Below are 17,143 nucleotides of genomic sequence, written 5' to 3'. Positions count from 1 at the left end.
CAATACCGTGTGCCCATACAGCAGTTTATGACCACATATGGAGTGTTTCTGTAAACTACAGATTCAGGGTAATAAATATTGAGGTTGGTTTTGCTGTTAACCCTTGCTTTGTTAGTGGAAACAAATTAATTAAAAGGGAAAATCTGCCCAAAAATTGAAATTCTGAAATTTCATCTCCATTTTCTATTAATTCTTGTGGAACATCTAAAGGGTTAAGAAAGTTTCTAAAATCTGTTTTGAATACCTTGACGGGTGTAGTTTCTAAAATAGGGTCATTTTTGGGTGGTTTCTATTATGTAAGCCTCACAAAGTGACTTCAGACCTGAACTGGTCCTTAAAAAGTGGGTTTTGGAAATTTTCAGAAAAATTTAAAGATTTGCTTCTAAACTTCTAAGCCTTCTAACGTCCCCAAAAATAAAATGGCATTCACAAAATTATCCAAACATGAAGTAGACATATGGGGAAAAGTAGTAACTATCTTTTGAGTTATTACTATTATAAAAGTAGAGAAATTGAAATTTGGAAATTTGCTTATGAAATTCTTTGACTCACTTTTACCACTGTCATGAAGTACAATATGTGACAAAAAAACAATCTCAGAACGGCCTGGATAAGTAAAAGTGTTTTAAAATTAATACCACATAAAGTGACACATGTCAGATTTGCAAAAATCGGCCTGGGATTTAAGATGAAAAGTGGCTCGGTAGTGAAGGGGTTAAAAAAAGAGCCTTAAAAGGTAATATTAGTAAATATGCAAATCGACATAAGAGATTACAATTAGAGATGAGCAAAGTTTAAAAAAAATTTAAAACTCGATTCGGCTGCTTGCTGAATTTCATCAAGAAATTTGATTCGTAATGAATCGCATTTCATTGTATGGAGTGGGCGCAATGATGGGGAACAGCGATCGCACAGATCTGTCATTTAACCTTTCAGATGCTTCAATCAGCATTGAACCCTGCACATTCAGGAGGTAAATGAGGGGTTAAAACAAAAAAATATATATACTCACCTTGATCGTGGAGAGGACATCGTGGACATCTGGATTGAAGAAAACGCATCAATTGGGCCGTGCGCTGACATCACCATGTCATCACGCTGGACGGTCACTGGTGATGTCGCCGTGCCCACCCAGCGCTATGAAATGTTGACGTCACACGTTCATGCGTTTTCTTTAATCAAGATGGGCACAACGGCCTCTTGATGCTCAAATTAATGTCTTTTTTTTTTTACCATTTCAGGAAATTTGGCTTTGCGGAAAATCACATTTTTCTGGAAATTCGGATCAAATTCTACTTTGTTAACTTCTATTCGCTCATCACCAATTACAATGCCAAATTAGTTTTTACCAGAAAATCAATGATCTAAATGAAATATGGGCATGATTATAATGCATTTAATGTGTCCACAGCATAATATAGACCTAATAAATTTACTTTGTATTAACATGGGAGCATTTAGAAATTGTAAGTATTGCACTTTATTTAAAAAGTTCAAATTAAAATAAAAAAAACACTAGGAAATACATAAGCTTTACATGCGATTCAATTGGATTTTTTAAAGTTACTGCAGGTTTCCTTTCCTTGTACTAAAATCCATTATACAGAACAGCATCACTTAAAAACAACAGCCTGTGTACATCTACAAATGCCACACTGTATTTACATCAAATTATCAATTTACTATCTTTCTGGTTGTAAGTGTATGGATTACCATCCTGTGCATGGTTTTATTTAGCAAAATGTCTTCTTACATGGAAAATATTTGAAATGTCTACAATTCTAGAATGTGATGTTAAGCGTAATAAAGTGATTTTCTTAGAAAAATGCATTTGAACACTTTGACTATGCAAAATATAGCTATAATAGATATGCAAAGCAATGGTTCAGTTTAGAAATCCAAATCCTTGACCAGAAGATAAGGCTAGACTTGGATTTCACGATTCCACTGCTTTGTTTTTATTTAATGCTTTCTTGATTGCAAGTGAAACAAAAGCAATGAATAAATAAGATCAATGTCATATAGAACAAATCTTTTACATTGAAATGATGATTTTTAGAAGTAAAGCCTTTAGTGAATTATAGTCTGAATAGTGATTTTAAGAATCAAACTAGTGATATCACGCTTCCCTATATGTCATGCATGCCCACTGCTCTACTATTTGCAGTCCATATGTTTAATTTTTTTCCACCATTAATTTTATATCAGCTTTACTTAAATGAAGATTTGCCAGTTAAATTATAGCGATAATAACATCAAATTGGCAACATAATAGTCATTTTATAGCACATTGGCGTAAGATAATTGGTTCACAGAGCACATTGCATGTTTTTACTTTAAAAATAAAAATACCATTTACAGTTTAAAATGCATCAAGATTTCCATCTCACTTCTCTTTTGATGAACAGAACGGTACTAGATCTTATTTGAGCAGCAGCAGCTTACCAGATATAACTTATAAGACATAAGCTAACTGAAACAGATGCCAACTTCATTAAGACTAGACAATGTAGTTGCAATTTTATCCAAGTATCCTTGTGCTTTGAAATCTCGCAGCTTGCATGAATGGATCTGAGCAGGAACATGATTTTTCTCTCTGTCAAACATGAGTGCAATTTGTGGAGGGTGGGGTCTCCATCTTACTTTTAATTTCCTTGACATCGCTTTGCATGGAATTGCAGCCCATCTGACATTTAAATACTTGCTTATAAGCTTTTCGGAAATTTTCAGACAGAAAAGCATAGATGATAGGATTCACAGAAGAGTTACTATATGCAAGGCAATGAGCAGTTATTCTGAAGACGAAGGAGGCTTGAGTGAGAGGAAAACTTCCAAATTCCACCCAGAGATGGATCACATGATGGGGGAGCCATGATATTCCGAATACCACCACAACAACGAGGACTGTTTGCGCAGTCTACAAAACACAAATAATATAGTGAATTAATATTATGTATCACCACTAAGACCAACAATGCATTTTGGAAAACCCCAATGTCCTACTGTACATACAGTAGCTACTATTTTACTATATAGAAATACTATTATTTTCAATATCTAAAGATGCATTTTTCCTTTACTCATTCTAGTGAAACACAGAAAACCCTGGGAAACAATATGCCATGCACTTAATAAAGTCACAGTTTTATAGTTATACTGACATTTATCATAAAAAATACAGAGAGAGTATTATTTGGTTAGACAGAAGACTGAAAGAATAACTTCATATATGTATATACATATCTGTAGTTGGGACACTTACCCAAATATTAAAGGGGTTGGCCATTTTCTGAGTAGTGTTAACCAATGAGTTTGTAAGATAATTATATGGCACTTAATAATATAACCTTTGTTGAAACTTTGCACCATTTTCTCTATTTTATAAGGTATTCCGCTTGTTTGCCGAGTCTTTTGTGACGTCCACACAGAGATCCTGTCCATAAAATGGCTACTGATGAATTGTCATAAGAATCACCTCCATGTGATGTCTCCTCCAGTCAAATATACTGCACCTGCCATCTGTACTTGCACTATTGGGAGATTAGTGTAGGCACAGTGAGTTTGAATAGAGGAGGCATCACATAGAGGTGATTTGCCAGGTCGCATGAACCTCTATCAGCAGCTATCTTATGGACAGGACCTCTATGTACACCGCACAGAAAATTTGACAATGGGGCATGGCTTATAAAATATAGCAAATGGCTCAGAATATCAACAAAGGGTACACATTGGTCACAAGTAGCCAGAAGGTGGCCAAACCCTTCAACAATTTATTTTAGAAACTTCAAATACAAATGTTTTAATATTGTTCAGTTATACTTAGTGTCTAAGTAATAATTAACAGTATCTAGGTATAAGGGTTGTTAAAAGGAACCTTTAATGTTAAAAGTGTAGTCCAATCTAAAGGCAGAATATCATAGAGTGTGTGGGGGTGGGGGGTGGGGCTGAGCAGATTGATATATACCATATTTTTCGCCCTATAAGACGCACCGGCCCATAAGACGCACCTAGGTTTTTGAGGAGGAAAATAAGAAAAAAAATATTTTGAACCAATAGGTGTGCTTTTGGTGGGTTTTGAACTAATTGTGGTCTGTGGATGGCACACTGTTATGGGGATCTGTGGATGGCGAACTGTTATGGGGGATCTGTGGGTGACGCACTGTTATGGGGGATCTGTGGGTGACGCACTGTTATGGGGGATCTGTGGGTGACACTTATGGGGGATCTGTGGGTGACACTTATGGGGGATCTGTGGGTGGCTCTTATTGGGGTCTCTGGATGGCACTGTTATGGGGATCTGTGTATGACACAGTTATGGGGGGGATCTGTGAATGACACATATATAGCATCTTATGCTATGTGTTATCCACAGATCCCCTCCATAACAGTGAATGATAGTGAATGACCCTCAATACAAGGGGTGGGGGTCGCATCTGCTTTTATAATGACAGCGGGGCCCGTGCAGTGACTGTATTTTACTACACGGGCCCGCTCACTGTATAATCGTATCTGTATTCTGTAATAGTTAATTGTGTATATAATGTAATCGCATAATCAGCGCTACTTACAACTACAAGCGCTCGGTAGGTAGCAGAGAGGAGGGAGGAGGCAGGCCGGGAGGACGGGCGCTGGCAGTGTGAGTCACTACGTCATGCGCCCACGCCGCCTGCTTCATTCATAAAGTGGGTGGCCCAGGCGCGTGACGTAGTGAGTGATGCGCCGCCCGCCCATCCTCCCGGTCTGCCTCCTCCCTCCTCTCTGCTACCTACCGAGCGCTTGTAGTTGTAAGTAGCGCTGATTATGCGATTACATTATATACACAATTAACTATTACAGAATACAGATACGATTATACAGTGAGCGGGGCCCGTGTAGTAGAATACAGTCACTGCACAGGCCCCGCTGTCATTATAAATGCAGATGCCAGCCCCCAGCCCCTCCTCCCTCACAGCTGATACACCCGCCGCACGGCATCGCGGCGGGTGTATCATTGAAAATACGGCAAAATCAGCAGCATTCGCCCCATAAGACGCACTGCTATTTTCCCCCCACTTTTGGGGGGAAAAAAGTGCGTCTTATATGGCGAAAAATACGGTAGTTTTATAGAAAAAGATTCAAAATAACTTTCCTGCTCTTAGAGATGAGCGAAGTATAAAAAAATTCAATTCAATTCAATTCAGCTACTTTGCCGAATTTTAAAAAAAATTGCTCTGTCACGAATTACTTCGTCACCAAGCGAATTTCTTTGTAAGTAGTGGATGCAATGACAGGGAGCAGCGATTGCACCGCTCCCCATCATTGTACCCCTCCGATGCTGCATTCATAGCTGATTGCAGCATCTGATATAAATAACACAGTGTAGAATCTGAATTATTATTTTTTTAAATCCTTAATTACCTCATCCATTTGCTCACGATGAGCCGGCTGCCAACATCTTGCTTGAAGATCTGGCACAAAATCTCATGTGGCCCATGATGACATAATCACGCCGGCCTATTTGGTGTCATCATATTTCACTGCGTATGGGATTTTGTGCAAGATCTTCAAGCAAGATGGCGGCAGGTGGCCCACCGCGAGCACATGGATGAGGTAAGTATGATTTTTATTTTATTTTTTACACTATTTCAGGTAAAATCTATTCGCTACCACAAAGTACAAGAAAATTCCGCTTTGCAGCAAATCAAAATTATCCTGAAATTCGGATCAAAGTTTCACTCAGAGTCAACACAAATTAGAAGCTCAGTGGATGGTTTTACTTAGTGACTGACAATTATCCATGCACACTCACACAGGAAAGATTGCTAATAACTGAGTAGAACCACCCATTGGACACCTAAGCAAAGAAAGCAGAGATTTAGAGGGATTCTCCAGGCTTTTAATATAGGACCAGTGGGGGTCCGAACACCAAGCACCCCACCTATCAGCTGTATGAAGGGAAGCGCAGAGCACACATGCCTTCTCCCTTCTCTCTTCCTGCTCATTGCTGCTATGTCTATGGCGAGCAGGAAAAGAGAAGGGAGATGCCACATGCGCACAGCACACGCCTTCCCTTCATACAGCTGATCGCTGTGGATGCCGGGTGGCGGACCTCCGCCAATCTGATATTGATGACCTATCCTGAGGATTAAATTAATGTAATACATGTTATACATGATCTTTTTCCTACAGTGCTGTGGATCAATACTATTATTTACACCAGTCAGGTGTACCGTACCTTGGGATTCCTGCTACAATACCATTTTTATGCTTACATCATTTATGTTTACATCCAAGTTTTAATTATGTGAGTATAACAATGTGCCTAGAGCAATCCATTAGGATCTGCCCGATGGTGTGATTCCAAGTGGTTGCAAGGTGAACTCAAGGCACATAAGCAAGAAAATGGACATCCAGGGTAAATCACTGAGTATCTTTTGCCCTAACTGCTGTACAGATGGCATCTTAACGCCTTCAAGCATTTGGATGTAACTGTACTTCCAAATCACCAGTAATTAAATCATTTGGAACGTACAGTCACGTCCAAACTGCTTACCGGCCCTCTGTGACTCAGTGTCAGCCCCAGAGTCTCCACTCTCCCAGAGAGCAGATACACCAGCGGAAGCTGGCAAGGGACCAGAGTGGTCCCTTGCCAGCAAGCGCTCCGATTGGTTAGTCTCTACAGACTAACCAATCGGAGCACTTTACAGTGAAAATGCCGGTCTCAGGCTGTAATCTCCATGTTGTAAGATCCCCACTGTGCTCCAAGTGCTCATTATTATATTTCCCCCAATATGCGCCCTGTATGCCTCCAAATATGGCCAATGTCCCCCAGATGCCCCCTCTGCTCCTCTGTCCACTGCCATCTCTGATGGCAGTGGCTCAGGAATGGCGGCTCGACTTACAGCTGACACTCTGCTGCTACGGCCAAAAATGATGCTGGCACCGATCTCGGCCGTTTAACCCTATAGATGCTGCAGTCAGTAGCCAACCGTGTCATCCATGGGGTTGAGAAGGAGGGAGCACCCTCTCTCTTCCATCGGGCCACTGCTGCTGCGATGGCAGCGGCCTGATGGTTGCCATGGCAATCGGATGCCTTACAAAGGCCGTATGGCTTTTTCAGTGTTTTGCGGTCTGTTTTTCACTGATCCGTTGTTCTGTTTCAGTTGTGTATCCGTTTTATGTTCCGTTTTTCCGTTCCGTTTTTCCATATGGCATATACAGTAATTACATAGAAAAAATTGGGCTGGGCATAAAATTTTCAATAGATGGTTCCGCAAAAACGGAACGGATACAGAAGATATACGGATGCATTTCCGTATGTGTTCCATTTTTTTGCGGACCAATTGACTTGAATGGAGCCACAGAACGTGATTTGTAGGGAAATACGGAAGCAGAATACATACGGAGTACATTCAGTTTTTTTTGCGGAACCATTGAAATGAATGGTTCCGTATATGGACCGTATACGGACCGTATACGGAACACAAAAAACGACCCGCAAACGGGAAAAAAACGGTTTTGTGAAAGAGGCCTTAGTGTAATTGTAGCACTGACTATACAGTGCATTGTAATAGATGACTATTGCAAAGCACTGTATAGCCATCAGGCCCACTGGATTTTCAAGATCCAAATGGGTCTTGATAAAAAAAAGTGTAAAAAAAAGTGCAAAAAAGGAAAGAAAAAATCTGATCTATAAAAGTATCATGTTACTAATTTAAAAAAAATAATTGCTGTTTTTGTCACCTCACCTCCACAAAAACATAAATAAGTGATCAAAAAGTCATATGTACTCATAATTGATACCAATAAAAACTACAGCCCATCCCACAAAAAGCAAGCCCCCACACAGCTACATTGGTGAAAAAATAAAAAAAGTTATGGACTAGTAAATGGTGATGCAAAATATAAATTTTTAACACAAAAGTGATTTTATGCTAAAAAATTAGTAAAGCATAAAAAAAACTATATAAATTTGGTTTTGCCGTCACCGCATCAACCCACAGAATAAAATTATCATATCATATTTACCGCAAGAGGAACCTCATAAAAAATAAAAATAAAAAACACTGACACAATTCCCATTTTTACCCAAATCACCTCCACAAAAAGTTGTAAAAAGTGATCAAAAAGATGTATGTACCCCAAAATGATATACCCTCAAACAGCTACATTGGTAAAATAAAATGTTATGGCCCCTAAAAACAATATCAGCAAATTACATGTTAGAAAATCCCACATGCCCCTTCTTCCCTTCTGAATGCTGCCCTGTCCCCAAAAAGCGGTTTACAAACACATATATGGTGTTGCCATATTCAGGAAAAAATGCATAACAAATTGTGGGGTGCATTTTCTCCTGTTACCCCTTGTGAAATAAAAAAATTTGGGACTAAAGCAACATTATATTGGAAATAAAAGTTAATTTCACAGCCATGTATTTCTAAATTCTATGAAACGCTTGTTGGGTCAAAGCATTCACTTCACCTCTAGATTTATTCCTTGAGGGGTGTAGTTTCCAAAATAAGGTCCCTTTTAGGGGTTTTCTTTCTAGGGATACCATCAGGGGCTCTTCAAATTAGACATGTCAACTGAAAACCATTCCAGCAAGATCTGCCCTCTGTTAACAATATGGCACTCCTTTCCTTCTGCACCCTGCCATGTGCCCATACAGCAGGTTATGACCACATATGGGATGTCATTAGTAACTACATATATAAAAATTGAAATTAGGGTCTAAATGTGACAGTTATCCTTTAAGTAATAACTATTTTATGAAATATCACTATCCGTCTTAAAAGCCAAGAAATTCAAATTCAAATGAGAGCCGCAGCCCTGCTCTAACAGCCCGGACTGGCAGGAGTGCCAATCCGGGCTATTTAACACTTTGCATGGCGCCCTCCACATGTAAATCGATGACAGAGGGAGTGGACTCCCTTTGTCTCCGATCGGTACCCCACAAATGCGATTGCGGGGTGCTGATGTGTTTGAAGACTACCTGGCTTCCGATGTAGGCCCTGGTCTCGACTGCAGTAATTTCCAGCAGGCTGCGCCTCTCTGGCGCAGCCTGGTGGTCAATGTTAACATAGCATTGCTGTAACGGGGTTCCGAAGGTGCACTCGGTCCCCCATTGCCCCAATTTCTAGGTTCCTGGCTATTTGTTGCACTACTGAATACTCACCTGATTCCGTTCCCTGACGCTCCTTTTGCCTGCTCCTCCTGCACTGTGCATCCGTCCTGGTATTGTGACCTCGGCTCCCACCTGACTAGTCTCTTAGGACTCCTCTTGTACTTCTCTACTCTCCTGGTATTTGACCCCAGCTTCTCCTGACCATTCTTTGCTTAACCCTTTGTACTGCGTAGCTCTCTTGGTTCTGACCCGGTCCGTTCATGTTCCGTATTTTGTCTTGTCTGTCTTCCCTGCACGTATCCTAAGTTAGGGACTGTCGTCCAGTTGTCCCCTGTCATCAGGACTCGTGAGGCAAGTAGGCAGGGCCAGGGGTGAGGGTGGAGCGCAGTGGTCACTATCCTTCCCCCTGTGTGTGTGTGTGGACGTGACCGTTACAATTGCTATTAAAAGCAAGCAAAATACTGTCTGTTATAGTCCCCTTGTGGGACTATTAAGTGGTAAAAAAAAAAAATATAACATTTATTAAATTAAAAAATTCTATTAAAAAATTACACCTTTTTTCCATTGAAAATACGCTTTTCAATGAAAAAAATTGCAAAAAAAATCTTTCCCGTATATTTGGTATTGCCAAGTCTATAACGACCCAGACTACAGAAAATATCACATAAATTATCCCCTACGGTGAACGTGATAAAAAAACAGAATTGAAAATTTGCTCGTTGCCACCGAAAAAACTTAATAACAAGTGATCAATATGCGCCATTTACTCCAAAAGGATACCAATGAAAAATATAAGTCATCCAGCAAAAATCAAGCCCACACGCAACTCCATAGAAAGAAAAATAAAAAAGTTTTGGGTCTTGGGAAGCGGCAATGTAAAAACATTTTTTTTTTTTTTAAAAAAGGGGTTTTATGGCAAAAAAGTAGTAAAACCTAAAAAAAACTTTATGTATTTGGTATCACTGTTATCGTACTGACCCAGAAAATAAAGATAAATAAAAAATGAACGCTGTAAAATTTATAACCCTAAAAACGCAGTGGCAGTATTGCTGTTTTTTCCCAGCTCCCTCCAAAAAAAGAGTTAATAAAAGTTAATCAGATAGTTATGTGTACCCCAAAATAGTGCCATTAAAAACTACAACTTGTCCCCCAAAAAACAAGCCCTCATAGAGCTATATAGACAGAAAAATAAAAAAGTTAATACTCTTGGAACGCGAAAACGCTTGGTCAGTAAGGCCCAAAACAGGCTGGTCACTAAGGGGTTAATGAATATAATAGAGAGAAAAGACAGATAAAGATGGCAGACCACACAGGAAAACCAGAAATCAGAAAGGAGACTTTTAGTTGGGATGAAGCAACAGTAAGAACTGTTATGATACTTGTAGACATACTAAGAAGACAGGTTGGCATCAGCAGGAGCTGCTCAAACCCACATGCAGTTGTGCATATATATAGGGGAGCAAATCCTGCACTTGTGGCCCGTTGCTAATGGCAATCCCCAGCAAAATGCATACAATGGAGGATGCCCGCGGCGAACCACAAGTACCACAATAGACATCCTACACAAGGTAACAAGTGCGGATGTGATAATTAATATAACAATATAACAAAACAATAACAAACATAGGTGCACTCTGCAGTCTCACTAATTCTCAAACTGATTTTAAAATTGAGAGATTAGTCAACATGTCCTACGGTGTAGAACATGTCTTAAGCCCGGACACCACGACAAGGTTTCTCAAGTAGCCCGGGACCCTACACTCTCCTACCTGAGCCATATGGGCAATACCAGGAGCCAGTGGGCAAATTACAGGAGCATAGGGCCGACTCGCAAACAACTCACCAGTTACCTCCAGCATGTGGCCATGCTTGCAATGGGAGGAGGGAGGAGTCTGTGAGGTGTATAAACTCCTATTTAAATGTGCCTGTTTTCCATCTACAGGTCACATTTAGGTGCACCTGTGAAGCCTGGGCTATATCAGCAAGTCTTGAGTGGGACTCACAGACTCCTCCCTCCTCCCATTGCAAGCATGGCCACATGCTGGAGGTAACTGGTGAGTTGTTTGCGAGTCGGCCCTATGCTCCTGTAATTTGCCCACTGGCTCCTGGTATTGCCCATATGGCTCAGGTAGGAGAGTGTAGGGTCCCGGGCTACTTGAGAAACCTTGTCGTGGTGTCCGGGCTTAAGACATGTTCTACACCGTAGGACATGTTGACTAATCTCTCAATTTTAAAATCAGTTTGAGAATAAGTGAGACTGCAGAGTGCACCTATGTTTGTTATTGTTTTGTTATATTGTTATATTAATTATCACATCCGCACTTGTTACCTTGTGTAGGATGTCTATTGTGGTACTTGTGGTTCGCCGCGGGCATCCTCCATTGTATGCATTTTGCTGGGGATTGCCATTAGCAACGGGCCACAAGTGCAGGATTTGCTCCCCTATATATATGCACAACTGCATGTGGGTTTGAGCAGCTCCTGCTGATGCCAACCTGTCTTCTTAGTTTGTATATATAGATTCCTGGAGGTGTATAAACTCCTATTTAAATGTGCCTGTTTTCCATCTACAGGTCACATTTAGGTGCACCTGTGAAGCCTGGGCTATATCAGCAAGTCTTGAGTGGGACTCACAGACTCCTCCCTCCTCCCATTGCAGGCATGGCCACATGCTGGAGGTAACTGGTGAGTTGTTTGCGAGTCGGCCCTATGCTCCTGTAATTTGCCCACTGGCTCCTGGTATTGCCCATATGGCTCAGGTAGGAGAGTGTAGGGTCCCGGGCTACTTGAGAAACCTTGTCGTGGTGTCCGGGCTTAAGACATGTTCTACACCGTAGGACATGTTGACTAATCTCTCAATTTTAAAATCAGTTTGAGAATTAGTGAGACTGCAGAGTGCACCTATGTTTGTTATTGTTTTGTTATATTGTTATATTAATTATCACATCCGCACTTGTTACCTTGTGTAGGATGTCTATTGTGGTACTTGTGGTTCGCCGCGGGCATCCTCCATTGTATGCATTTTGCTGGGGATTGCCATTAGCAACGGGCCACAAGTGCAGGATTTGCTCCCCTATATATATGCACAACTGCATGTGGGTTTGAGCAGCTCCTGCTGATGCCAACCTGTCTTCTTAGTTTGTATATATAGATTCCTGGAGGTGTATAAACTCCTATTTAAATGTGCCTGTTTTCCATCTACAGGTCACATTTAGGTGCACCTGTGAAGCCTGGGCTATATCAGCAAGTCTTGAGTGGGACTCACAGACTCCTCCCTCCTCCCATTGCAAGCATGGCCACATGCTGGAGGTAACTGGTGAGTTGTTTGCTAGTCGGCCCTATGCTCCTGTAATTTGCCCTATGGCTCAGGTAGGAGAGTGTAGGGTCCCGGGCTACTTGAGAAACCTTGTCGTGGTGTCCGGGCTTAAGACATGTTTTACACCGTAGGACATGTTGACTAATCTCTCAATTTTAAAATCAGTTTGAGAATTAGTGAGACTGCAGAGTGCACCTATGTTTGTTATTGTTTTGTTATATTGATTATCACATCCGCACTTGTTACCTTGTGTAGGATGTCTATTGTGGTACTTGTGGTTCGCCGCGGGCATCCTCCATTGTATGCATTTTGCTGGGGATTGCCATTAGCAACGGGCCACAAGTGCAGGATTTGCTCCCCTATATATATGCACAACTGCATGTGGGTTTGAGCAGCTCCTGCTGATGCCAACCTGTCTTCTTAGTTTGTATATATAGATTCCTGGAGGTGTATAAACTCCTATTTAAATGTGCCTGTTTTCCATCTACAGGTCACATTTAGGTGCACCTGTGAAGCCTGGGCTATATCAGCAAGTCTTGAGTGGGACTCACAGACTCCTCCCTCCTCCCATTGCAAGCATGGCCACATGCTGGAGGTAACTGGTGAGTTGTTTGCGAGTCGGCCCTATGCTCCTGTAATTTGCCCACTGGCTCCTGGTATTGCCCATATGGCTCAGGTAGGAGAGTGTAGGGTCCCGGGCTACTTGAGAAACCTTGTCGTGGTGTCCGGGCTTAAGACATGTTCTACACCGTAGGACATGTTGACTAATCTCTCAATTTTAAAATCAGTTTGAGAATTAGTGAGACTGCAGAGTGCACCTATGTTTGTTATTGTTTTGTTATATACTTGTAGACATATCTTTAGCTTTTGAGAAGAAAAATTTATAAAAATATGACAGTGCTTCTTTAAGATAGTAACAAGACTGGTATGTATAGACAGCCAGGTCATCACTACAGGAGAACACTAGTGGTGGAGATTGCTCAACACTGGAGAAGTAGAACTGACAATTTATTATATGTGCTCCACCTTTGGAGCTCCAGGACAAACTTTATTTCTGTCATTTAAAGGGAATGTGTCACTTAGATCTTTTTTGCCAGTTAAAACCAGATGACACACATCCTTTTTTCGAATCTGTTTTCATTTTCCGATCAAAGATTTTTTAATTTTATTTCCTGAACATGCCATCTTGCCTAAATTGTTGTTGACAGCATATAGAGATATGTTTTATAGCAGCCACCATGGGCCATAGACACTGTAGTCTGCAGAGGACTCTGAGAGGGTTTCCTAAGTATGCTGTGTGACCGTTGCAGAGGGCCTTATACAAAGAATGATTGTTTCTGATAGATATATATATATATTACTGTATATTCCTGCCTCTGATGATAATGAGATGACTAGTAAAAAGTGATCCGTATAGACCAAGCAATAGCACCTATTAGTAGGCTTAGTGGCCAGTGTGAAAGCTGCAAGATTTTAGGATTTTTTAAACAGACAATGATGTGGAAAAGTAAAAAAAAATCATCAAAAAATTCTGTTAAAATATCTTTAACAGAAAACTTGATTTAAAGAATAGGTAATTTTCTGATGCCACATTTACTTTAGGTAGATTCTTCCAAGCAAGGAGAGTATAATTTGTTCACACTTTTCACTATTAGAAATGATTTCTTGTACAATAAGGAAAAGTTTACCTTACATAATTAGATTATTCAAAATATTAATATATATTTTTTTATGTGTGATTATGTTTACTGTTTTATGTTTGTACTAGCAGAAGGATCCGGCTTTGCACGGGTATATTTCATCTATTTCACACGTTTGTGTGTGTCGTTAATAGATATTAACAGTATCCCCCAAAACAGTTTTATATTTGATCTTTGTACATTCCTATGTTTTCATGTAAAATTGTGCAGGTAATGCACACAATCTGATTATACTCTTACAGTTATCTTACTAGTGAATCTACTTGAATAGGAAATTGCTAGTGAACTAATTTATGTACTATACTCTCCACTTTCTTGTTCTGTTTAATTAAAATAAACATGGCATATTTTTCAAAGTCTGTAATTTAATTAAAATGGTTTCCTCTTTGAAAGTTTGCTGGATTGTCTATTCTGTTTTTGTTCTGTGTGCGTAGGTGCTAAAGTAAACTGAAAATGTATGAAGTGCAGCTTAAAGTGCTTTTATTATTTCAGAAAGATGGAAAATATGTTTCTAATTACTTAGTGTTTTCATTATAAATGTCCTTGGTCATCCATTTAACATACCCTTAAACAGCATATTTTTTGTTGTGAATATAGGTACATAGGTAGCAAATGTCTACATTATTTTAGCACACAAAAATAAAGAAGATCTATTTTTGTGTCCCAAAAGATTTTTTAACCACAATTTAATTTTAAAATCAGAAATTTAGTAACCACTTCCTAATAGAGAATGCTGTGTTCTGTTACAGCATTTCTTAAGAGTATTTCACAACAGACTCAAACTCATCAGTATTGACACGTAGAGGAGGGAAGAGTGCAGCCCTGATCTCCACCCCCACCTCTGTCCCTACCTACTTGCACGGCCCGTCCTAACTGATGGCGTACAACTTGGCGGTGGTCCCTAGCTTAGATATGTGCTGGGGCTTAAAGAGTACTAAAGTAATATGTAACAGAGTCAGGGAAGCAAAGGTCAAAGCCAGGAGATCACTCAGGTACACAAGGGAAAACACAATAGCAAGGTCAACACAAACTGAAGTCATAAGCCGAGAGGTCACGTCTATCCCAAGGAGGTAACAAGGTCGAGGTCAGAAACAAAGCCGAGGTCCAAACACAATAGCAAGGTAAATAGGAACGCTGGTGAAGGTAGAAAGACCAATCACAGGCAACCTGTGGCCAGCAGGCTGCCTGTTTAAATATCCCAGACTGGAGAGTCACATGACGTGGCCAGCGTCACGTGACTTTCATAACACAGCCCAGCATAGCCGAGCGCTGATCATCATTATCAGCGCTCAGCTCTCCTGCTGCTTTTTGTCTAGGGGACGGAGGACGCCGGCCACGCATAGGAGGCATGCACGGCCGGATCCTCCCCGCCCCCTGGTTCCCATGGAGACGAGGACGCCGCACACGTCTTTGCTCCGCTATGCTTGCGGAATGCTGCTGGCGATGCGAAAAGAGAGTGCGCCGCCGGCTGACCATGACAAGTATGGTCTTCCAACAAATTATTTTAGAGCATTGACAGCAAATGTATGATGTAGAATTTTTATAAATTCTTTTTTTTTATTAGTTGTTATACATTTATAAAATTTCGTTTTGCATTTTTGTTGTTCTCTTCTGTAAAATACATTGCTCTTTAATAAGCATTAAGTTAAAAATTATTAGCTATTTACGGTATAATTTTCTTTAAGTTCTACATTCATTTTGAAATATTGCATGTTTAACCTTTCAAATATCATATTTCTGCAGCAAACTGAAGCAAAAGCTACAAGGAAGCAATTACATCAAAATACCAATCAAGGAGAAAATCAATGTAAAACTTGAAACAATTAAAAGCTGTTTTGAAAAATGCATTAATTCTGGCACAACAGATTTCAAGAAAGACATTTTACAATATTTGCTCTTTGTACCGATTCAATTTATAAAATTTGGTAATTGAGCTGTAAGCTGCAGGTGGCTTCCTATCTTAGGTAGAGGCAAAGTAAAATGTTTCTGTGGATATTTGAAATCATTTTAGTTTCTTAAATTCATACAATTGGAAATGAAGCAAACACTTGAACAAACAAGAAAATATGCAATAAATCTTAATGTAATGTAACGGTAATACACTAGTAAAATATGGCCTTTTGGGTTTAAAAAAAAAATCACTCACCTCATCCACTTGATCACACAGAAGCAGTCCGCTCCTCTATTGACTGAAAAGTCTTGCCAAAGTACTTGCACTGAATGTTATGACTTCATCTCATGCTCACTGCGTGATCACATGGTGACGTTAAAATGTTGCACGTGTAAAAGACAACGGACGGCACTCACCAATGCTTGCAGAAAAATTTCCTTTATTCCTGGTAGAGAGCGGACAACATACACTAGTGCACCAGCTGAGTTAGCTAAGTGCTTCGTCTGGCCCATAATCAGGTAAAACAATTTACCTGCTTTTAAAAGACTCAGGCTATGACGCGATTCTCTCTGCGCCGCACCAGCGGCACGCGTCAGAGAGGATCGCGTCATTGTGAAAAACATATTGCTTAAAAAAGGTACAACATGACCCTCAAATTAACTGGTTACATGTTGGACAGAGCACCACCAGCAGCAGCGATGTTGCATACATGCTCCCAAGTACCCCGGTGACGATTGTGTCAATATAAGGGATTTACCTCGGTCGAGTGCAGTGCCACTCATTCTTTACTACAACCGCTTTTGACGTTAAAATATGCCACAGGCATATTTTTCTTAGTTTAGGCCAGTTTTTTTTTTATGTAGATGAAGGCAGAAATCAAAGGCAACTTGGATAGACTTCTGTTTGTGCACAATGACTGCCAGAAGATGCACCTAATATATGATCAGGTCTTTGTCTCCGCATAAGTTAGGTGCATCCTCTGGCAGCACAAGGGATATCATAGACCAGTCTATGATAAACTCCACCCCTTAATGTATAGACCCAGCATCTACAGTGTCTGGCATCACAACTGATATGCTGAATATATATGAATGATCCCTTAGAATTCTATGGGATCATTTCTAGCTTCAGTT

General features: G+C 40.3%; 1 protein-coding gene across 1 annotated transcript in view; it reads right to left on the bottom strand.

Moving 5' to 3' along the window:
• Positions 1–2,073: 2,073 nt before the first annotated feature.
• GALR1 (galanin receptor 1) overlaps positions 2,074–17,143 on the bottom strand; it is a 411,502-nt gene continuing 396,432 nt past the window's right edge. The window contains exon 3 of the mRNA XM_040433266.1: positions 2,074–2,917. Within this exon, the coding sequence (XP_040289200.1) occupies positions 2,600–2,917 (318 nt within the window). The 3' untranslated portion in view covers positions 2,074–2,599. The remainder of the gene's footprint in view (positions 2,918–17,143) is intronic.

The sequence above is a fragment of the Bufo bufo genome, chromosome 5 (genome assembly GCF_905171765.1).
Source record: "Bufo bufo chromosome 5, aBufBuf1.1, whole genome shotgun sequence".
Lineage (NCBI taxonomy): Eukaryota > Metazoa > Chordata > Amphibia > Anura > Bufonidae > Bufo > Bufo bufo.
This window is presented reverse-complemented; position numbering and strand designations above follow the sequence as displayed.